Here is a 25,019-nt window from a genome sequence, read left to right on the forward strand (position 1 = left end):
GGCCCGTTAAAGGTAATTTAATGTGCCATTTACTTGCTACTACTCCCCTAAGTCATATTTCAGCTAGACCAATGCACCTCCTTCCCAAAACCCCAAGGCTTATACATCACGGTGTGCTTTTAATTCACAGAAATTATTTTTTGAAAGGACAATTTATTTATGAAAGGCTCTTTAACTCCTGCAGAAACTCTAGATTAACATAAGCAATAATAATCCATCACCTGACGGGCCTGTCAGCTGCAACCCTTTTCCTGCTTAAATAGGAAATTTACACATACAGCCATTTTTCATAATTACGTTTCCACTTTACACTGGGAAGCACTGTACAAAAACTGAACCTCTTATCATCCAATGGATTCTTCTAATTCTTTTAAAATTGTAAAACTGCAACATGTTAGTTATGTTCTCTACTACAAGGTCTTTTACATGTAAATATTGTGTGTGTGTGTGTGTGTGTGTGTGTGTGTGTGTGTGTGTGTGTGTGTGTGTGTGTGTGTGTAGGCTATGGAACACTAGCTACACTAGCTACCAAACAATTCAAATGACTTGAATTAAAGAGGCAGAATTAAAGAGACCATTTGGACCACAAGGTGAGCCAAAGAGACAGGGCAAGGTGACTAAAAAAAGACACAGGATATGGGACATAAAGGTGGAAAGGAAAATGAGAATGTAAGAAAGGAGAGAATGAGTTAGAATGTGTGTGAGAGAGAGGATAGGAGAGAGAGAGAGAGAGAGAGAGAGAGAGAGAGAGAGAGAGAGAGAAGATATGAGAGAGAGAAAGAGAGAGAGAGGATATGAGAGAGAGAGAAAGAGAGAGAGAGAGAGAGAGAGAGAGAGAGAGAGAGAGAAAGAAAGAGAGAGAGAGAGAGAGAGAGAGAATGGCAGAGAGCAGAGTACAGAAAGGAGGATGAGATGGAGGACAGTGATCGATGGCACGCTGGCAGCTTCCATTTGTCACTGTGTTATTGGAGGACGGGGGGCAAAATGGGGACTGATGGGATTGAAGAATTACATAACCAGCCTAAAGGTTCAGGGTCAGTCAGGGTGGACACCCTGAGCCCAGAGTGGGGCTGATAAGCCTGGACAGACGAGGAGATCGGTTCCCCATGGCAGATGCCCTATCCCTCACTGTCCACTTCATCCTCCCTGTGGACACTGGACAGTGTTGTCAGTGATGCGGACAGCTATTTATGCACTACATGTCTGTACAGTACAATGCCTAAATAGACAGAAATAGACAGGCAGAATGCTGAAGAGACAACCATTTAACTGACTCAGAACACAGGATTTAGAGGGTCATATGTATTCATAGCACCTAGCACCACTTGGTCTCCTAATGAATTTAGCCAACGGGATAAAACTAATTATATCATTTTTGTAACATTCATGTAAATATTTATAGCACCTTGACAGTCCTGTACTAGCCACCATGTACCATTTATAGTACGATAAGAGTCATGAAACAATATGGTTCATGCAGAGTTTTGTATTTTAGGTCATCACTGAATGAAAACACAGACGTAAAGTGAAGCAACATAAATTCAGTGTCCTTTCATTGGCTAACTTTGCCTGTTTGGATGTCGCTGTGATGGCCCTCTGTTTGTAGGGTATCCCAAAGGTATCCATATTTGCTGTGATGCTCAAAGTATACTTTTCTAATGACTCCAGAGCCTTTGGCTAAATTGGCTGATACTCTTTGTGCCCTTGTGAATAAGTCACAGAGCATGCACATGATGAAATAAATTGTGGTACTATATATCATACCAACACAGTTTGGAAACTACAATTTTTAATGAAGAAAATGTGTTAATGGAATTGCCAGTCAACTGTAGCAATACATACTAGACTTCACTTCTCTAATTAATGTTCCTCTCAGCCATCTTCTAACACCTCTGCCTTATGCACAGTGCAGAGCAGTGGCTGGTGGAAAAATTAGATTATTACTTTCATGTGCCTTCTGACTAGTGGTTGTACAGTATGAGAGTTAGTTTGGCAACCCGAAGTCATAAACAATTTCAAACATAAACTTCACACCACACAGTCTTTCCAAAAAACAATGACAGAGAGATCAAAGTGATGAAGGAGTGGGATGTCGATCAGCATTCCGCTGAAGTTCAATTGAGCCTGGCTCTCTTCCTCCCTTTATTCCTTTTAATGACTGTGTCACAAGTTTTCACTGTAGTTAATATTTTCCCTCCGAAAAAATACAATCGGACACACTTAATTATCCACGCCACCCCCACCCAAACATTACCATCAGCTCCACAGCAGGGACGTGGGAGAAGTGATGGAACGGTGGCAGTGATGGATGGAAAGTGATGAAATGGAGGGAGCACATGCGCTACATGCTATTATCCTGCTGATATAAAGCTTGAGCTACAATGAACAGTTAGACCACATTTGCCCCAAGCTGTGATATAAAACAATGTTTAGCTGACTTAAAATAGACACATTAGTATTATTATCTTAACAGGACTGTGTGTTATTGCATCAAGCATGATGAACCATGTAGTGCCATATTGTGTCATCAATACATGGTAATTGGCATGAGATTGGTGTTAAAATTCACCAAAGTGAATTAAAATTCACTTTCTATCGTTTAGCATTTGATAATGTTCCGGATTAAGTCTTTCTGGAACAGTACGCTGTATGCTGGTGTGACATGGCAAAATATAGTATTGAATGGTATTCCTTTCATATCATACCATGAAATAGTGTGATATAGTATTAAGCCCATATCGCCCACCCCTAGAGTCTAGTATGCTTTATAGAATAGTGAAACATTGGTTTTATCTGATAAAATAGATTTACTATCTGGCATGTTTTACTCTGTATGGGGAAAGGCAGATGATATGGGGGAGTATAGGATAACTCAATGTCACAGAGATCATTTTACGTGACTTGAGTGAGATGTCTAGATGGAGAGTCTAGATGGAAATATCAGAGGCTGAAGTCACAGAGCACTAAACGATAAAAAGAGCACATTCATATGAGATTAGGAATTTCAGAGGACTATATGAAAGTCCAATAAAAAGTTGGGAACACTATGCAGAGGTTACGAGGGAACAGATTTCAATGTGATTCCAGGCCCAACTGCCCTGAGCTGCCGACTTAATTAAGATATCCAGCAATAATTTTGTTAAGTTATTCCTGCAATCTCCCGCGTGGCACAGTTGCCAGTTTCATTTAGCCAGCATTGCAAAGTCCTAATTGTCCCAATTTCGAGAAAAAAGTGAATGTCATCCTTGACAATCACATAACAGTGAAAATAGAACGTGCCACTATGTGGCTGCAGTGTGTGAAAGCCTCTGATTTTATTCTGATTTGAAGGATCATGCCACTGACTGCCGAGTGTAACACCTGAGAAGCCTCCTGGAGGGCTTCTACCGGTGCATGGCCTTGCTCATTCAGCCTTCCTTATTCAGGTCACTCACAGCCCGGAACAGTATTTTTAAAAGGTGTAAAAAAAGTACATTCTAGTTACTAGAGCAGAGGTCTCCAACCTTTTTCCCTCCGTGAGCCACTTTGACAAAATGAACATGGCCAAGAGCTACTATGTTTTACATTAGTACTAGTGGCATGTGTACAACTGATCTTCACCTAAAACAGCGGAGTAACTTCATATGTGTTTTAAGGCTACTTTTATCTCCTTTTGCAGTGTGTTTGTAGAGTGTGAATTTGATTTGATAGGAATTTTAACAGGTTTACCACATGGTTGGGTTATCAAATTTATCAACATTGTTCTTGAACCTTTTGGAGAGCTACTCAGAAACAGGTGGAGAGCTACTGGTAGCTTGCGCGCTACCTGTTGGAGACTCCTGTGCTAGAGTATAAAAAGTACACTTTTCGGGGCTGGCAGGATTTGAACTGAAAATGTGCAAAAAGGCAGATAATAGAGAGTGGGGAAAATCGACACAGGCAAAACAAACAAATAAACAAACAAAAAATGAAAGAAGCACATGCTGGTACATGGCATGCCCGGGTGTTAAATCTGGAGTCTGCTTCTTAAAGGTGTCTAAAGATAAGCCTTAACCAGAGTATAGCTCATGAGAATCTCAACACAACCATTAATCAAGGCACACAAGGACCTATAAAAAGAGCAGCTACCTTATTTCCCATGTGGTTTGTAGGTTTTGTCTGTCCTGGGTGAAAGCCAAGCAAAGTAGCCATAAAATACCACATTCATAAAATTCTAAATCATGGCACGGTGATATAAGCTCATTCATAAGGACGATACGGCAGTGATCACTGAAAACCCATCTCAGCACTGCTGTGTTTCTGCCAATGGTGTCTCCAGAGAGCCAATGAAAATTGACCTGCTAAGGAGGTGATACATATTTAAGACCCACGCTTACTATAGACCTGCTTGAGTGCCAATGTGATGGAAACCAAAACTGAATGCCAGAAAGGTACAATACATCACTGTCCTGCTCTAAAACTAGTGCATCTTTCTGCATGCCAGTTCTCATTGAATAAAAACATTATTTTCCTTGCCTAAGTATCTGATGCAGTCTGAGATCCCCCATCTGAGATTTTAAAATAATCTCCAAACTTTTGTGATATTAGCTGACATTGTGTGCAGTGCACTGAAGTGCACCAAAACAAGCAAAGATGGTTGGTAAAACACTAATGATGAACATCAAGCATAGCGTTACGATAGGTTATGGTCACATGGTAGGGCAAGCACTGACTTACAGGTGGGGCTTCAGTGATGTCACTACCTGTGGCTAATTGGTAAATTGAACACCTGTCCTCAACTTTTGGGAAGAAAATGTTTTGGCAGCAATTCGTTGTGCAAGGCCCAGCCGGAGCTGTGACCTGTTTGTCCCCGCATGTTGCCGCCATTTGTGGACTATATTTTGGCTTTGGAAAAGCACCATCAAATTATAACTAGAAAAGCATTTCCTGAAGGAAATACAGTGCATGAAAATGCAAAAAATATTATGTAAAATATCATACAGAGTAAAAACAAACTAGATGTACTGCAGAGCGGTACAAAATACGTCCAGCACATTTTTCACAATTCTCACTGGTATCTGCTAGACAACAAGTACCAAAACATGATTAGTTCATAGATTTCACATGTAAAATTAATTTTATACAACCCCACCCCCATCTTGCCTGTTCATAATTCTGAGAAATTCTTGAATTGTGTGCATGTGTGCGTGTACACGTTTATGTTTATGTGTGTGTGTGTGTGTGTGTGTGTGTGTGTGTGTGTGTGTGTGTGCGTGCTTGTGTGTTTGCCTGCGTATGTGTGTTGCATGCGTACATATGTCTACTGTGTGAGTATGTATCATATGTATGATTACTGTGAATGTATGTGTGTGCGTGTGTATCTGTTTATGCACATGTGTGCACATGGAATGGGTTAACATGACCCCTGGAGACAAACATACAAAAAAAATTGGTCCTCCTAGGCCCTACGGATCTCAAGATATTCACAGAAAACTGTGTCTGCCCTACCCTCCTTTCAGGGGGTCCAGTACAGCGGGGGGCTACAGATCAAAACGAAAAATGATGGTTCCATGCTATCCATGTGGGGTTACATGCCCACCAAGTTTCGTGTACCCCGGTCTTTCGGTGTCCCGGGAATCCTTGTTGGTGTACGGTCACTAAATGTACACTTAAATTATTTTATTGTAAGGCCCCTCATGAACGAAAGTTCACAAAACTTGGCATGCATTCGGAGGGTGTCATAACGATCCTACACTTTCAATTTCGTGCAGTTTTGACTATGTTAGGTCACAGATACCTGCGATTACAACACCTCATTTTTACTTTTTTGTGTTTAACTAGGTGGCACTATACATGAAATGAGTGGTTATGGAATGGGTTGACATGGCCCCTTGAGATCAACATGCAAAAAAATGGTCCTCCTAAACCTTACGGTTCTCGAGATATTCACAGAAAACTGTGTCTGCCCTACCCTCCTTTCGGGGGGTACAGTCCAGTGGGGGGCTACAGATCAAAACGAAAAACGATGGTTCCATGCTATCCATATGGGGTTACATGCCCACTAAGTTTCGTCTACCCCGGTCTTTCAGTGTCCCGGGAATCCTTGACAGAAATTTGGACGAAGAAAAAAAAAAAAAAAAAAAGAAAAAAATCTGACTAAACCTACTGTACCCCTTATCCCCTTATCCATAGTTATTATGACCGCCGCGCAGCGAAGCGGCGGTCATAATAACTATGGATAAGGGGTAATTAGGAGCTTACATAGGGGAAATTCTTAATTAAGGCTCTAGTAAGGGTAGAATAAGGTCTTGCAGAATAAGGTATTAATTAGTGACTTATAATAACTAACAAATGGCTAGTATGCTACTAATATACATGTTAGTATGCAGCTAATTAATGGTGAATATGCGTGTCTTAATATAAAGTGTTACCAACAGTTCTGTTAACTGTTAAAAGTTCAATCTCAAATAATGAATGGAAGTTTATGCTAGGAGTTTATGCCTCCGTACCACATGAATAATTGTTTTCCAGAAATAAATCACACATTTCAGAATTGATGACTTGTAAATGGAGCCAACGGTTTTCGACAATACAGAGAAAAGGTCCAGTGAACACAGGGTTAATATGGTGGATGGTTATCCACACTAGAACATGTGGTCCTGTGTGCAGGATAGTGCTTTTATGAATCTCTCACTATGCATGCAGATGCTAACACAGTGCTGTAGTGCCACATAAAACTTCAACAGTAAAATACCCCTGATGGCCCCCATTAATGACTGAGAACAATGATACAGCATTGCTATCTGCTCTTAATGTAATATTAAATTTAGCGTTGCATTTTATGAAATACATCATAATACATGAAGAAAAAGAATTGACAATTTATTAGTAAGATAACCCTTTGAGATGAATCATCTTGTTTTCAAGAAGGTCCTTGAAAAGTCAGTGATAGTGAGTTCCTGAAAAGCCACTACAAAGGACAAGGACGCTGATTACAGCTTAGGCTCAACTACATTACTACCACTTTTAAGGAAGTGTTTTGTGGACAGAGAGAAAAAAAGAAATTACCCCCTTTAAGAATCTTTTAGCTTTCAGGTAAGAAATATGATCAAGGGTACAGTCTTCCAGTTGTCCTACACTTGACAACAAGTATCTCTTGATCTCCCAGAAGCTAAACCACCGCTATCACTGCTGATGAATGACCTAAACAAGAACCTACAGTCATAACTTTCCCTGCATATGTAGTAGATACAGTGGAAACTGCATGTACGGCTTCAACAGTTTATCTTCTGACATCTGAAGTCATAGTCCAGCGAAATAGAGCCATGTCCCAGTGCGGCCAAGGTAACCCAGATAAAGGAGAATTCATTACCCTGTGGGACGGACACAGGGAGAAACATCATACCTACACATACGCCCGAGGCACATCAAGAGGCCTGGCACGCACTTTATCTACTGATGCCACACACACACACACGAGTCTGTTTAACAAAAAAAAAGCAATATGGCAATATGAAGCTTGGCTGACGCCTTCCAAATAGCTCCTGATTCAATCTGATCACATGCTGTGCCTGCTGACAAAGGGATATGCTGAAAAGAATAGGTTTCACTGGCGCAAAAAAAACAACAACAAAATACATTTGAAATGTGCAGTGCAGAAAAAGCCTCAAATGCCACACATGAGTACTTTCATAGGCAAAGGCAGACTGTGAGTCCACACACTGTTGCTGTTTGCATTGTTTTCAAGAGACCTTAGATAAGAAATGTCCTCCACATAACTCCTGGTGCTTTTTTCAAACCAGGAATTATATGAGTAAATAACAAAATCAGGGGCCGTATTCACAAAGCCTTTTATCTTACCACTAGGAGTACTCCTAAATTGCACTAAAAGATTTTAGCTAGGAGTTTTCTCTTAAAAGTTATTCACAAAGCCTTTCAGACCTACTCTTAGTAAGGAAAAATGACAACTCCTAAACTAAGAGTGAGTCTTCATTGCCATGGGCGGATTAGGAACTTTTGGTCCCTTGGGCTCAGATGTATTAAGGGCCCCCCACTTATTGTTGTATATGTGGGAGGGGGGGGTTGGGGGTCCTCCCCCAGAATTTTTTTAATTTGTTTGATGTAATTTCCTGTATTCTGGTGCATTTTGGGGATGGCCAATATTAAATTCAATCAGATTCATAGCCTACATCCTGATTTGTTGATATTGAGGCAATGATTCCCTGCAAAGGCTTGGGCTTTAAGGCCCCCTGACCCCTTGGGCCCCTGGGCCTGGGCCCGGTAGGCCTGTGCAGTAATCCATCCCTGTTCGTTGCTATGGATGATGTCATTACTCATGCACGAGTATTGTAACACGGGAATCCTTACGATGATGAGTGACAGGTTACAGGTCTGAGAATGTGTGCGCTACACAAGTAGTGCGAAGGACGGAAGATGAATAATAAACTGAACTTAATAAAAAGGCCTAGGTGAATAAAGAGTAAGGCAAAACAAATAGCCTACAGTAGCCTAATGAAACATACGGATTGATGCAGTATCTTTGCAACATTATTAAATTAATCTGTCACCATATGCCTATGCCTATGTTTGCAAAGAGGAGAACATTTTAATTTGATTCACAATGAGACATTACATTTAATTTACATGTTGACAATGAGCAGTTTTGGTTATTGGTGGTGTTATTGCATCCCTTAGTTATGCCTACAATGCAAAATTGTTCCCTCGTGATTGGAAGCTCCTGTAGCCGCATAGGATTTCAAAACATTGTGATGCGAAATGCCACAAAAAGCAGTTTGTGAATAGGTCTTAGTGAGTTAGGAGTCCTCTTGACTTCTTTTAAGCTGTCCCAGACTTAGGTGCTACTTTTAGGTCTAAAAGGCTTTGTGAATTACTTTTAAATAAATTAGGAGTCCTAAAGTTAGGAGTGACACGCCCATTATTTTTAGGAGTTGCTCCTAAATTCGCTAGTTAGGAGCTACTTTAAGCCTTAAAATTCTTTGTGAATACGGCCCCAGTTCTCTATTAATACCAGATAATGTGATTTTATTGAGAGTAGGCCCATTAAACACTGCTTATAGTTGTTGCTTGGTAATACGCTGTAATTTCCATGCTTTTATCTTTAATTTTCTTCTGGGCACCATCTGGGTATGTATTTAGCCAGTAACTGGTCAAACAGATTTAGACTTCTGTTTTGTGTGATTGAAATCATGCTTAAAAGGAAATTGCCCATTTCTAAATCGCATACAGAAAATAACGTTGTTTTCTGTGTTAATTAATATTATGGGGAATTATTCTAACCATCTACACTTAGGACAAATAAAATGAGACAAATTGACAGAATCTCTAGAAAATCTGATGCCAAATTTGCATGAAAGCTGCTGTAACTGATTTGTATCAGTCAAAAAGCAGGCTAGTTCATGTCCCTTTGGAGGTGGGCGGTGATACACATTAACAGCATTAGTTTGATCTGTCTCTCCACGGGCCCAGCACCTCTACAGATCTCCACTGAATTGAATTGCACAGCAAGGCGCTCCGTTTGCATTCAAGCCTATGAGCTACCCACACTTACTCGCACACACATCCTTTTCATCTCACACAGCAACCAAGCCAGAGTGGAGAGACCTTGGTGAGGGCGGCTAAGGGTTTCTCACCAGGGGGATTGTTGGCATGTCAAGGCAGACAAACAGGACAGCAGCACAACTGATCTGTTTCTCTTTTTACTCTGGCACTAAACACTTCCTTCTGATAACAAGATAAAAAAAAACACAACAGTCTGCCCAACTGCAGAGATAGAGAGAGAGAGAGGAACACAATGTCATGCTGATGTCAAGAGAAATGGACTTCAACATATGTACGTACTTAAAGGTGTATGTGCACACACACGCGTACACGCGCACACACACACACACACACACACACACACACACACTTTATTTGCATTACATACTGCATATAGCCTGTATAGACGTTTCAAATAGATTCAGGCCAAACCTTCAAAACACCATGGGTGTGTCTCAAGGGAAAATAACATAATACGATATGTCAGATTTGTATCCCATTATTATGTCCCAGCCTTTTCATGGTACAGTCTGAATGGTATGGCTCCTCTATAACACAAATTTATTATACAACAGAATGCCTTTCAGACAGACTTACATGTATTCAATCCCATTTTAATTGCATAAGCTATTAATTCTGTACAGTGATCTGAAAAGATTCTAAGCCAAAGTCTTCAAAGCAATGCTTTTTTGCCATAAAGCTTTCAATGCAGGATAATAACTAATGAGTTCCATGACACATAGACTATTTATTCATTATAAATGTAATGTATACTCTGAGTTATTACTCATAGGAGTACTGTAGTATTAAAGGAACATTTTCCACATAGATATCTGTTTCTAGATGGTATGTCAGTACGGAAAAAAAGGGTGTTACCTAGCTTGAATTACTGCAGCCAACAGCTAGAGCAGCATGGCAGCTATAGTGCTAAACTCTGGGGGCATGATTTTAAAGATGCCTCCTGAGTGTAGCACTGTTGCTGCTAGTTATTACTATACTTTGCATTAAGCTTTAAAGGTAAGAACATTATATGCATGGTGATCATTATTAGAAATCTATATAGTATATAAATAGTTGCTGCTGCTTTTATGATGTGTCCATGTAAATAACTTGCGTGCATCTACATATGGTTGTATGTGCATTCATTTTTGTGTCTCCCTCATGTAGGTCCCTTTATGCACATATCTGTGTGCATTTCTCTACATTTGTGTCAGTTACTGTGTATTTGTTTGTGTGTGCGTGTGTGCGTGCGTGCGTGTGTGTGTCTATGTCGACATTGCCGTACCTGGTGGATGAAGCTCTGCGCGGCCTGGGGGCTGAGCAGCAGGATGGCCCGGCGCAGTGTGTCCCTGTAGCGGTTCAGCTCCTCCATGCGCATGGTGCTGAAGAGAGTGGAGAAGACCTTGCTGACGTTACGATCCACCATCTGCAGAGACACATCCAGGCCCTGCCGAGACGCCTGGTCCAGAAACGTCTGCAGCCCACGGATGTCTGGAGAGAGAGAGAGAGAGAGAGAGAGAGAGAGAGAGAGAGAAAGAGATGTTATCATACATTTAATGAGAATATTGGAAAGGGTTATATTTCTTAATTTTCACTTAATTGTAAAATAAAGCACTTTTCATTCATACACCGATCACTCCCACTTTTCATTACTGAATATTAAAGAATATTCCAAAATGGTTCTCAAGCACTATACATATTTGACTAAGCAGCATTTTGATAGTCTACCATTTAATTTGGTTGTCCACGAGGGGCTAAAAGAAATGTCTAACGCTGAGACAATTTTAAAGCACAATTATGGATGGGCATGGGAGGTAAAAGGAGTTTATTTAAACCGCCAGACTGCTGTACTCCACACATTGCATCTTGAAGTGGGCAGCAGAAACCTTTTCCACCAAATAACACACAACTGATAGGAGTGTATTGGAAATAACCCCAGGACTGGCAAGAAAAAAAGTTGTTCTGTCTGTCACTGTATCTGCATTGACAGGTGGCAAATACAGAGAGGTGTTGACTTCAGGGCGATCAGGCCCGTCGCTAGAAGGCAAGCAAACCAAGCAATTGCTTGGGGCCCCGAGCTGGCCAGGGGCCCCAAGACAACGACTGGTTAAGAATAAAATGCAACGACAAACTGTGAGCGCCCCTTTGATAGTCAATGCAGTAAAGTGCAACGACACTGATACCGGCAATACCGGGATCCCCCCCAAGGGGGCCCCTCTCAGTAGTCGCTGACAGCAGCCAGCCAGCCAAGCAGAGGCGCACCTTGTCAACAGGCAAACCAAGCAACTGCTTGGAGCCCCGAGCCGCTAGGGGGCCCCCGACCTGGTCTTAGCGCGTTTGCCGGTAGGACAAGTGAGATTTTCGTCCATAGAGATTGAATGATGTATTTTGCGTGCTCCTGTCCTGTTGTTTTACAAACAGTACATCTGTACATATGTAGGCCCTATATGGCCTTATAAACATCGGATCTGTGTTCAAAAGAGTTCAAAGAATCTGCACATATTTTGGCTACTGTGGTAAACGTCAATCGAGGGTGCAGTGATGACGGATCAACATCGGAGTTTGGTATTTAGCCTAGGCTACCTGCGCACCCATTACTCTCGTTTGAATTACTCGCGGACCCGTGATCGCATAGATATGGTAAGCATATCAAATGAAAGAGGAGACACAGGGCTATTCATTTGATACCAAGTACATCCTTCTGGGTTATAAAACAGACGAAGTGACAGCAAAATAATAACTTCATATAGTTGGACTTACCCCACGTTTTGTCTGTTTTTGTGGCAAATGTTTATAACGCTATCGTGTGTTTGTTTCTCTATGGCAAAGCATGTTCATAACCCGGTTTTGAGATCCTAGCAAATTCCTGCATGGCATCCAATTCAAGGCTCACATTGCATCCCAATTTGTTCAACAAAGAAACCCCTTTTTTGCCTCTACTTTGTTCATGGCAATGCAGTAAAAAGTTGTTGAAGAGAATCATTATGAGTGCATACACATAGGGTCTCACAGGCTAACAGCAAACTCGGGTCAAGTCATGTCAGATCAGTTGTGTCAGATATGGAGCTCAGAAAGGTAATTTTTCATCACTAAATTAAAAAAAAAAATGCCATTTATTTCTGTAAGGCGCACACCACATTATATGTGTAAATTGCTAAGCCCCAGAGAATCCCTACACCATGGCAATGATATTGCCAGATTCAGGAGAGTCTGCTCTACACACATGAAAGGCAAGTCAAGCTGCCAGCTTGCAGTGGTGAGATACATGTCAAAATATAAGAATTTTTATAATATGCTTTTTGTATTTTTATTATTTAACATAATAACCTAATGGTGGTATAACATAATGGTGATAACACTTGTCAGTAGGGCCCCCTTGGAATTTTTGCTTGGGGCCCCCACAGACTCTAGAATCGCCTCTGCAGCCAAGTTTGTGATCTCTGCTGCCGGGAAAATATAAAACCTCGCAGTCATAATGAAGCGGAGTTATGCACCGGAAGCCAGAAAAGAAAGAAGAGAAAGGAAGAGGATGACAAGAAAAAACAAGATAGTGGTAAGTGATAAATTACACTGGATAAAATAGCTCTACTTGTCTTGTACAAATGGTGTAATGTCGCAGCAGGAAGACTAGCCTAGCAAAAACATTTTTTATGTTAACTACCTGCCTGACGGCCCATGCTGCTTGTAACAAACTAGAACAGTTAGCGCAACTTTTTTTTTCCCGAACGGACGGAATATGGTTACATACTGTAATATGTTTATTAACGGGATAAGGAAGACACAGATCTGTTCCAGAATCACTGTTTATCGTATTTAATGACATAACATTGCTATAGCTGTAATAGGTTTTGATGAAGGTGGCATAGCTTCTCTGCTATAGGCTACTAATCGACCGTGATAATCTATTTACCAAATGGGGGTTAGGAAAACCACACGATAAATTCTGTGCATCAAAGCAGATTGGAACATTCATGTCTAGCAGTATTCATGCACGCCAGATGTTTACTGTCTTTAAAGCACGGGGTGCGTCTGTCTAATTCTCAAACAGCAGAATGCTTAAATGCTATGTTAAGATACAAGTAGGCCTGGGTCAATGTATAACATTAGCTTGGGATGTTTTTACAGTAAGCATTGGTAGTTGTGAAAGCAGCTGCATCCCTTCTAAATATCAAAATATGGAAATGCTAACATATCTTTTCTTTCTCCCTCAAGGTGCTTTGCTTAAATTTCTCAGCCCTCAGGCTCTTCCTAAGGATACCTCCACTGATGAAGGTAGAGTGAATTTCTCTCGCTGAGCTGTTAATGACCATTTCCAATATGCTAACAGTGAAATGGTCAAACGTACTTCACAGGTAATCTCAGATTTTTTTTTCAATTATTTTCCCAGGTACACCATCAACTTCATCCTCCATTCATGAGGAAGAAGCTGACATTGGATTTTATGGTACGGTGGTGTTTTTGCAAATGTTCAAAATGTTCAAAACTAATGCACAGCATATATATTCAACAGCAGTATTTGCACTGTCAACATTTTTTATTTATATAAAGTGTGGGTGAATTTAAACTTTATGGCTATGCTGTGGTTCCTGTAGGCTTTGCGTGCGGTGGGTGGGTGGGGGCCTCCATGTCCATTTTGCTTGGGGCCCCCGAATTCCTTGAAACGGCCCTGAGGGCGATGGTACATCTTGGGCCTTATCTTGCCTGGCACATCGTGATGCCAGGCGGAAGGCAAGTGTACTTTTCTATTTGTGGCCAAAGCAGATAACATTTTCCCGTCTACTGTGCATGTTGTCTAAATAGCAAATCGACTTGTGTATGTACGGGTGTGTTGGTGAAAAAAGTCACGTGCATTGTTCATGCATCGGTATCTTAATTCCAACTGAAAATAATTATGCCATTAACCAAGACAAACCTGTTTTAAATTATAAAAAAAGCCTACCGTGATAAGGCCCTAGCAACTACAGTATGTGCTTAACTAGTGTGATTGGCTGAATGTCCTTGGACTTTTTCAGATGTAATTGGGGTGAGTGTTGCTTTTTAATTTTTTTAATGTTTTTATTTGTAACCCTCAGTCAGTACTGTGAAAGTTAATAACTAAATGTAACACCTTGTTTTGCTGTTGCCTACCAGCTCAATATGCCTAGGTGGGTGAAGAAAAGGTGTGAAAACCATGCTTGTCACACACATTCAGTATGTTTTCAGCAAAGCAAACTTTGGTGAAATCCTGCTATTGCAGGTTTGTGTGTGCAAGCGGATTGCTTCTGCTGAAATGCATTCACTTGTTATTATACTAGCAATGCACCATGGTGCAAGTGTTCCTGGCTTTTAAAGGGAAAGGGAGATGGCACTCTTGTTGGTTACATCCGAAACACACCCATGATTAAAACGTAAGTACAACCATTTTGAACCATATGTTTGGCATGCAGCCAAAGTGGATTCGGACACACCCTAAATCAGTGGTTACGATGAGATTCAGCCCGCATATTAATTCTGCCTTTTGTGTTTTGTCATTAGCTCCTTCAGAATACTCAGCTAATGTTAGCTTTGGAATATAATCAAAAGAGCTTACCATTACAAGGGAACCAATAGAGCTATTCCTTGCACAAACATGCTACTTGTCACTTAACTATAAACATAAGCAAGCATCTTTCAGATGCAAAAGGAAATGCTGATCAGGAGCAAGAAGGAGGAAGTTTGAAGAAAAGTGGACAATGTGATTTCTTCTTCATCGTTTGTTATGAGGCAACAACCTGTCCTGACCAAACATGTTGCCTGGCGTAGTCATATTAAAATTCTTATCAGAATTTGCCTGGTAATATGCCATTGGAATTTGATTATGAGTCGTGTTTCAACCTCACCTAGAAGCCCAAATTTACCCCAAATACAATTTGAGGATGTCAAATGCCTTTTTTGCTGTTTTCCGTTTTTATCTTTTAAAGTTATTGTGCTGTCAATATCTTGTATAACAGACATGATAGTGAAATCTAAACATTACACCTCTCTTGTAAACCAAATCATTCAGGTGACATAGATGACTACTTCAATGACTAATCTGCCCATCATCGTATAAATCATACCCCAAACACAACTTCATTGCTTTTGGCCGAACACATTTTAATTGGGCATAGACTTCTCAACAGAGCGACTCCGGACCAAATTTCCAGCCCTCAAATGTTGTGGCCGGGGTAAACTGCTAGGTTTCCAAACATGCAGTCGCCTATGAGAGGGAGAGAAAAGCACCAAAACTTCAGAGACACTTCATTCAGTAGAACTTTTTTGAAGTGCCAGAAAAGAATGTGATGCACCTGTGAAGCTAGTTCTATGGTAAGCAAAGCAATAAAGCAAAGTATGAGACTGAAAGTTTATTGTTATGCGGGTTGCAAATATTATTTTGAGAGTAATCGTCAGTCTCAAGTACAATGGCAGAATGTAAAACTGATGTGCCCTAAAGTAAAATGTGCTAATATGATACTTGATAAAAACAAGCTAATGTTAAATATAAGCTAATGTTAAATAACAATGCACAGCTACATATACAGTATTTATCAAGGGTTTTAATGACTATTTTAATATAACATAATATTTTTCCTGATGCCATATTGCACTGCCCACACTGTAAAAAGACTGCCTGGCCAGTGGCCCATAAGTAATTTGAGTTTGACACCCCTGCCCTAAATGCAGTTTGACCAAACGCTTCAGACCACATGTTTAGATCATCAAAACAAGTCCCCTTGTGTCACATGCACACCTATGTTTTTTCTAAAAAGTGTGTAAGAGAATGCATTGGCTGTTGACTGTTCCTGACAATTTCTTAAATTACTACTCCTAGACACAGCTTTCCCCACTGTCATTATCCGATTTTCCATCTGCCAAAGGAAACGTTTGACAGGAAGGTGTTATTGACTGCACATAAGACTTGCCAAGATATTCATCATTCTGAAAACAAACACAATAAATGCAGTGTTGAGCACTTCATAAAATACTGTAAGTAAAATCACAGGTCAAATGCGGACACACTTCTATTACATATTAAGTATTTTTGTATTATTTTTGTTGCTTGAAAACTCCTTCCTTGTGCGGTAGAGGTTTCTCAGTGGTGGTACCTGGGGTAATGGCACCGCTGTAACTCATGAGAATAAGATTCTCTTGGCTTTCTGGCCAGCCTTGCATTCCCGGTCATCTGTAATCACCTTGAGGGTGGTGAAGACTAGCTGTGGAATACCTCATATGGGACACCTAATCTAGACAGTGCAGCACTTAACATTTCAACAGCTTGTAGCCAGCTTGTGGCTTTGATCTAACCATGTCCTTAATGCCTAGTCTCTGCACAAAACAGCTATAACCCGAATAGTTTTCTCTGCCCCGTCTTATCTGGTTGACTTCTCTATCTTAAAATAGCAATTACATCTTTGTTCAAATACATTGCTGGTAATCTAATTAGCCAAAATTCGCTAGAGCACAACATAAAAAAAAGAACCTCTTGTCTTGTGAGACGGTCTTAAGTAACCACTCAAATGAAAATGTGCATCTGTAGGCTACTGCATGAAGGTATCAGCTAAAAGGAATTAGTAATGACCCTTGAGAGTAAAGGCCCTTGAGAATGTTAGTATTGCATAGTAGCCTATTTTTGTGTAGGCAGAGAACACTCAGATATCTTCTACAATTTCTTTGATGAGTCTGTCAGATAGGCTTCAAATAGCCAATATATTACACGGTATGACTGTTATAACAACATTTATTTAACCATAGGCTACATTATGAAATATTCTGTTTTCGACCCTGGTGATATCTTCTACAATTTTGTTGCTGGATCTGTCACAGCAGAGACATTATTCTGTATAGCAACATTTATTTCACAACACATTATGAACGCATCATGCTGTTAGGCAAAAAAAATTCTATTCTGTTTCCTGCGCTGGTGTTTTAAAAACTAGTTGTCAGCTACGAGTAGAACGTCAGCTGAGGTACAGTTTGAGCGCCATCAGGAACGCCCGCCCCTTTGTCCGTCCAGGCGGATCTGATCTAGCACCAACCTTCACAGATGCCTGTGGTTCTGTCTCACCAGATGCCACATGGGTTAGCTTCTGGGTGCTATAGATAGCCTATTTACTGGTGAAGGATGACTAGTAGCCTACTGTGTGTAGTCAGAGCTTGGTTTGGACTGCAAACCTGCCCAAAGATGCACTCTGCATGCTGATTGCAGCAGAGAGGGGGAGTATGGCTGAGCCTATTTCCCCTTTTATAAATGAAGTAAAACAACATGAATTAAGGCAAACCATTCGGTTCTCAGTGAGGAAGATGGCACATATTTTTTATCCATCTTCAAAATTTGATTTCATTTTGAAGACAGAGGAGTGAGCCTCGCACACTCCATCATGGCAGGAAAGGGTGTTATTGGTCGAGGTTCTTTAGGATTACATTACTTGCTTAACTGTTATTGGACGGCAGGGCAAAAGGGGGCAGGATTTGAGATCGGTCAATTGCTGTTCCTTACTAAAGTCAGTCACACCGCAGTGTGGGGATCAAGCACTCTTTCTCTTTAGCCCTTCTGCACTCTCAGCAATACTGAAATTACAGCCATTTTCTTGCCACTGGACTGTCTTCCCGACTCTCTGTACTCAGTGCCCTTCATGCATGTCCTTCAGATCACAGTGTCACTTCACTGGATTGGACTCCTCATTGTCTTTGACACAGTAATGGTCACATTCTGAAAGTTCTTCCTTCATCCACATATGACCCTTGCTGTCACATAGTGATAGGTTAAGAGCTCTGCCATTGTACCAAGATGTGGTAAAAAAACAGCAGTTGGTCAAACCACCAGCAGTTGGTCAGATATTCCAAACATTATGTAAAACATAACTGGTTAAAATATGAATGCCTTTTAGATAAAGTAATGTACATGTTCATCATACCAGGCTAAATTATGTGCACTAACAAATCACTGGTGAAAATTTCACAGTAGCAGTGTTAAATATGTTGCTACAATTGCCTGAAACATGTGCACTCTATACAAACTGTGGTGTGAGGAATATCTGTCAGTCATCATCAGTGGTTAATCATGTGTGAATGATTTATCACCACTCATAATTATCATTTCATGTGATTAGTCTTCTACATGAACAATCACCCTAGCAACATGCTCAATCTGATACTCTGGAACGCTGAGACTGAGTTTTCAGACAGGTGGGGCTGGATGTCCAGTATATTGGAAAATAGCTGCAACTGATGATCATTTTCATAGTTGATAAATCTGCCTATTATTATATCGATTAGTTGTTTGACTGATAAAAATGTCAGAACATGGTGGGAAAAAAAATGTTGATCAGTGATCGAGTAATCGAGTGATCAATATTGTGGCAGTCCTATATTGGATCAAGTTTCAAAGAATTGGAGAGAGATAGAGAAAGAACGAGAGAGAGAGAAAGAGAGAGAGCCTTTACAGTTTTTTTAACCTTGCAAAATTGCTCTCTGAACAGCCATAATCTTTCCTGTATGCCTGTGGTGACGTCCATTTTACGTAAGTACAGATGGCATGCTTGAAAAAAAAAAAACCTGTAGCATTTAGCGACACACATTATTCTTAAAAAAAAACACAGTAGCGTTTACTCGAGAGCACTTGTCTGTGTGCTTGTGCATTTTTGCAGGCTAATTCTCGACAGCAGCGCGTTGGTCACACAGCTGTTCTGAGAGACTGGTGCTCTCGCTGCGGATCTCCAGTGGGGAGCGCTGGCTCCAGCTCGGTGCCTCTTTGGCAGCTGGGGCGGCCCTTGGAGAGAGACGAGAGTCTCCACAGCGGGGGCCCTGGTGGAGCTCGCTAAGAGCCTAATCAAAGAGGGAGAGCACAGAGCCATCTCTCTTTATATTTCCCTCCCTGCACCCTCTCTCACTCTTTTTCATGCTCTCTCTCTCTCTCTCTCTCTTTCTCTATCGCTCTTCAGCTGACTCCCTCTCTCTTGGCTTGCCTGTTGGCATTCCCCTGCCTCCACTTCTATTTCTCGTCTCCTTCTAGTGTTTTTTTTTCTCCCTCCATCTCCCTCCTTTCCGTTCTCCTCAGATACTTTCAGTCAGAGTCATGGGGAGCACAACAGAGTGTGACGAGAGGTAAAACGCTCCATTTGAGCATGTTCACCCTGAGCTCAAGACGACGTGTGTGTCTACATGTGTCTTCCTCCATATGGGGCCGAGAGAGAGAAAGACAGAGAGAGAGAGAGAGAGAGAGAAGGGGAGGGGGTAGAAATGGAGAGAAAGAGAGGGGAGAGGGCGAAGAGCAAAAATGTCTCCTCTGATGAATATGTGAGTCATACAAACCTTTAACTCCTATGGGGACGGAACATAACAGTCTCCCTGACACACACATAAACCCGAACAGAATTACAGAATTACAGTTTTTCTCACACACAAACCCGAACAAAATTACAGTCTTTCACACAATGCAAACTGATCCAAGTAATGGATGGTAATCATAACACAAGCACATATGTGTGTCTCACACACACACACACACACACACACACACACACACACAGACAGAGATCCAACAGATCCACACTAATTACAGGAATACCATTGGACTGAGAGATTAATCATAACAATTAATGGTATGATGCTAAATTACAACATCAAATGATAATGTTTACTGCTTTTTCAAATGAGCCTACTGAGGACCATCCGAGTTCCTTTATTTTGGGTAAACTATAAGGATGCACATACTGAAGAGATGTTTATTTGGCTGTTATGTTTTATGGTCTTGTGTATCACCCAAATCACCCCATCATCACTGTCAATCTTAATTTGTTACACAGTCATTAGGTAAAACAAAAAGATTAAAAAAAACATTAATGACATCTCAACAAATCATAAAAAACAAACAGCTGTGTAGTCCTATGTTGAAACATCTCTACAACCATCACATTGACAGCTAATTTTGCTCTCATCTTCTGCCAGGGTATGGTTTTAATTGAAATTCTCCTGCACTCAGGTATTGAGAGAGGAGCTTTATTGTTTTCAGATGTGTGTGCTTTTTACTCAGCTGTCATGGGGTATATTGCATTATTTTTCCCCAAGCGAAATAATTGACTGGTTGCTCCTAAAGAACTAGAGGAAGGTGTAGTAAAAACACAGGGCCAGATATACATACATTTGCGAGCGTAGTGTTATCAGCGCCGTGGCCAAACCGCAGAAAGCGAACGCAGTAGATCTTCAGTTCACGTAGTATTCAGTGTTGTAATGTAACGGTGTCCTTAAGTAGAAAATTCATGTATCTGTACTTTACTTCGCTATTTAAATTTATGTCATCTTTCACTTTTACTCCACTACATTTCCTAGATAAAATGTATACTTTTACTCCGTTATATTTCCACTAAGCATCTTCGTTACTCGTTACTAAAACATAAAATTAGAAGAAATGTGTGCGACTGCAATAAAGGAGGTTTGGCGAATCACTGCTCCTAAATTGCATTACGCACACTCCGCATGCCTCTGCATGGGTTGTAGCCTACGTGAGGGAGTTCTCCCCTTCCAAAAAGAGTTGGTTGGGTCCATATAGCCCGTCTTTTCCAAAAAGTTTTCTCAGATATGGATAGCCGAGCCGCCCTACAGTAGACACAAGCATCAGGAAGGGTGGATGGTAGAAAGAGGCCAGGAGAGACTGAGCAGCAGATCAACCAGTCGACCACTGAAAATGATGAGCCCGAAATTAGTGATGAGGCCATGACTCAAGTAGAGAGGATAAATTAAAGTTATTTAATGTAAGAAAGAGCAATTACCCTACATGATAAACCTATATGCCTTTTTTGCTCAGCAGAGGGTGTAGTAAAGGAGTAGGCTAAATCACCAAACAACAATATAGCCTACCCATGCAAAAAACATGTAGCCTAAACATTAGTTCAATATGCCTCTTTGTGGAAGTGTGGGATAGGCTACATTTCAAAGGCTTTCTTTCTTTCTTTCTTTCTGTTTTTGTTAACTTGTGGAATAGTGGAATATTTTTTGTTAACTTCTCAGTTGAAGTGAATTATTATATAACCTTTACACATTTGTTGAACCATGGTACTAATAAAAACTACAGGATAGTAAGAGCTGAAATGTTGCTTCATTAATCCAATTTCCACCACTATGGAAAACGTGGGCCGGTCTTGGACCTGAAACTTCCGGGCACTGAATTCTGGCAACTTTGAAAGCTTCTTTTGAAGATGAACAGACACCTTTTCAGTTTCAACTAATGACTGGCATATTAGTAGCTGCTGGACATAGGTGGCCTGTGTGTGTGTGTGTGAGAGAGTGGTGACCTGGTGAGTAAGCCTTAGAAATGCTCATACCAAATGACCAAAATGTTCTCCCTACCAGCAGGTCATTTTTTTTGTTGAAAGAAATAAGTTATTTATTTTTTATTTTTACCTTAAGTTCATACAAAAGTGAAATTTCTGTTTCTGTTTTTTTCCTTGATGTCAGCTCTAAAATATGCTGTTTGTTCTTTGAACTTAAGAGAATTGTGCCTGAAAAGTCCTAGAAAAGAATGTGATTTTGATTTGATGAGATTAAGAAGATATGGGAACCCTGAATATGTTTTATGCTTTACTATAAGAAAGCCAAAATAAAGTTCAAAATAAAAACGCTTGATTTTTACTTTTTACTTTTACTTCAAATACTTAAGTACATTAAATATCAGAAAAATAGTTTTGATACTTAAGTACAGTATATATCAGATAGTTTAAGACTTTTACTTAAGTAATATTCTAAAAGGTAACTTTCACTTCTACCAAAGTCTTTTTCTAGTACGATACTTGTACTTTTACTCAAGTATTGCTTTCTAGTACTTTATACAACACTGGTAGTATTTAACATACCTTTGGCACTCAGCCTATGGCCTTGTAGCCCACCTACGGCCAAATTAGCTGTGGGGATAACCTTTACCAACCCTACTCCCACTAATGTCATATTGCTTAGTTAACACCTGGATCTCCTTATATGGGCAAAGATGGCAGCTTTGGTTCCTTTTTGTACTTCAGAGGTCTATTGTATTATTTCATGACCGCTAAACGTTTCATTCCTTATTAATGTTGTCATCATCAGTTGACTCTGTTCAACTGCACTTGTGATGGAATCATGCCGTTCAGTTGTGAGCAGTGCAAATTATGGTAGGGGGCAGAGAAAGGCGCTGATTACACAATGAGCTACAGGTATGATAAATAGCATGTAAAATGAAGAGGCACAGCATGTGCTTTCTGCGGTTCGGTCATGGCGCTGATAACACTGCGTTCACAAATGTACGTAAATCTGTCCCCATCAGTGTCCAATCACATATGTGACCCTCCAAGGCAAAACCAGTGGGATATTGTGTCATGCTAGCTGTCAGTTTTTAGTTTTCTGATACTATTCTTAGGTTTATGGTTTTCATTGACTTTCATGCAGATGGACTAACATCTGGCTGAATTTCCAAGGCTGTTGGGATTTTGTGGGATTTAACTAAAATGTTAAAAAACAAAACAAAATGGATCATATGTACAGTACTGTGCAAAAGTCTCAAGCACCTTACATGTTTTGTTACAGCAATACTATAAGAACCATATTGTTTATTTCTCACTTTCTTAATTAGAACATGTCCAGAGAACACAGGAAAAATAGGTAGGCCATTTAAATACACATAAAATGTAGTTTTTGTTCTGATACCAGTCCAATTTCAGTCTCAAGCTACCATTAGATTTGTTGACCTGATGCTCACTCTGCATGTTCCAAAGAGATTGTGCCACGACTTGTGCTTGATGTTCGAGTTAATTGCAGGACTATGTGCAAAAGATCTAAACATTTTCATAGCGAGGAACATATTAAAACCCTACCACCAGTAACTACTTTGCAAACAAAGTTACTGCAGAAGGATGATGGCCATGAATAAAATAATGCACACTTAAACAGCGGAGAGCTGAATTGATTAGTCTACACATGCTATGAGGACACAAACGCATTGAGCTACAGCTTATGTATGTTGTCTTAACATGTGATACTCCTCTGTTGGGTATCATTGCTGTGTATGGGAGGGAGTGTTTGTTTGAAAAAAATTCTAAAGTAAATCTGCCAATTCTTGTATCCTTTTCTATGTAATTTTGACATGATTATTTGGCCTGTAGCCTATTAGAATACTTCTGATCCTTGTTTAGCATGCAAATTATGCCGTGGCCATGAAGTAATGCAGTTATTTTTTTGTAAGGGTGTGGTTGTGCTTATAGCCTACTGGCTGAGGCTGATTGTTCTTTACCTGTCTGTAGTAGGCTACTAGCCAAAAGCATACAGTAGGCTAGGCCTACTGAACTGGCTCCCCCTGATTCCCTTCAAAAAATGTTCAAATATAGACTATTTTAAACAATCATTTTAATACTTCATATAGGCCTAATTTACGTTGTGCGTCTATTGTCCAGTATGCAGCACAGCAAAGTTAATAAATTAGGCTACTTTCCATTTTGCATGCGTTCAGTTGTAGGTTGTATCTAAACCAACTAAAGCTTGACTGAAACATTGAAAAACCATTTAGCCTACTTCTTTTAAAGATGTATTATTTTAAAGAACTTACCAAGAACTTATATAACCAAGAACTAACGTTCCGCAAACTAACATTCAGCAAACATTCCATGGGAACCAAAACTTAGGCTAGGCCTACTCAAAAACGAACCTTCGGGGAACGTTTGGGAACCAAAAACTAACGTTGCCGAAACCAAAAACTATTGTTCCCAGAACGTTCTAAATGAATTAGTTCATAAATTGTTAGCTGGGGTACTTCTGCTGAAAAACTGCTAGTTTCATCCCGAGGCCGCGTAATTATGACGCCCGGCGCAAGAGCTTAAGCCGGTGGTCATATAGGTTTAGTCAGATTTTTTTTTTTTTTTTCCGCATGCCCAAATTTCCGTCAATGATTCCCGGGACACTGAAAGACCGGGGTACACGAAACTTGGTGGACATGTAACCCCACATGGATAGCATGGAACCATCGTTTTCGTTTTGATCTGTAGCCCCCCGCTGAATTGGACCCCGAAAGGAGGGTGGGGCAGACACAGTTTTCTGTGAATATCTCGAAAACCGTAGGGTTTAGGAGGACCATTTTTTTTTTGTATGTTGATCTCAAGGGGCCATGTCAACCCATTCCATAACCACTCATTTCATGTATAGCGCCACCTAGTTAAACACAAAAAAGTAAAAATGAGGTGGTGTAATTGAAGGTATCTGTGACCTAACATAGTCAAAACTGCACGAAATTGGAAGTGTAGGATCATTATGACACCCTCTGTATGCACGCCAAGTTTTGTGGAATTCCGTTCATGGGGGGCCACACAATAAATTCATTTATGTTACTATACACCAACTGGCCTGTAGGTGGCCGGAGACAGTTTTCTGTGAATATCTCGAGAACCGTAGGGCCTAGGGAGGTCCACCTTTTTGTATGTTGGTCTTAAGGGGGCATGTCAACCCATCCCATTACCACTTATTTCATGTATAGCGCCACCTAGTTAAAAAAT

At 40.4% G+C, this 25,019-nt stretch overlaps 1 protein-coding gene across 3 annotated transcripts in view; it reads right to left on the bottom strand.

Annotated features, from left to right (window-relative positions):
- The window catches only part of grid1a (glutamate receptor, ionotropic, delta 1a), a 257,939-nt gene that overhangs the window by 74,748 nt on the left and 158,172 nt on the right, over nt 1-25,019 (bottom strand). For all 3 annotated transcript variants that reach the window (XM_048270208.1, XM_048270206.1, XM_048270209.1), the window contains exon 4: nt 10,802-11,007. In XM_048270208.1, coding sequence (XP_048126165.1) covers nt 10,802-11,007 — 206 coding nt within the window. The remainder of the gene's footprint in view (nt 1-10,801; nt 11,008-25,019) is intronic.

Source organism: Alosa alosa, chromosome 18, assembly GCF_017589495.1.
Source record: "Alosa alosa isolate M-15738 ecotype Scorff River chromosome 18, AALO_Geno_1.1, whole genome shotgun sequence".
Lineage (NCBI taxonomy): Eukaryota > Metazoa > Chordata > Actinopteri > Clupeiformes > Clupeidae > Alosa > Alosa alosa.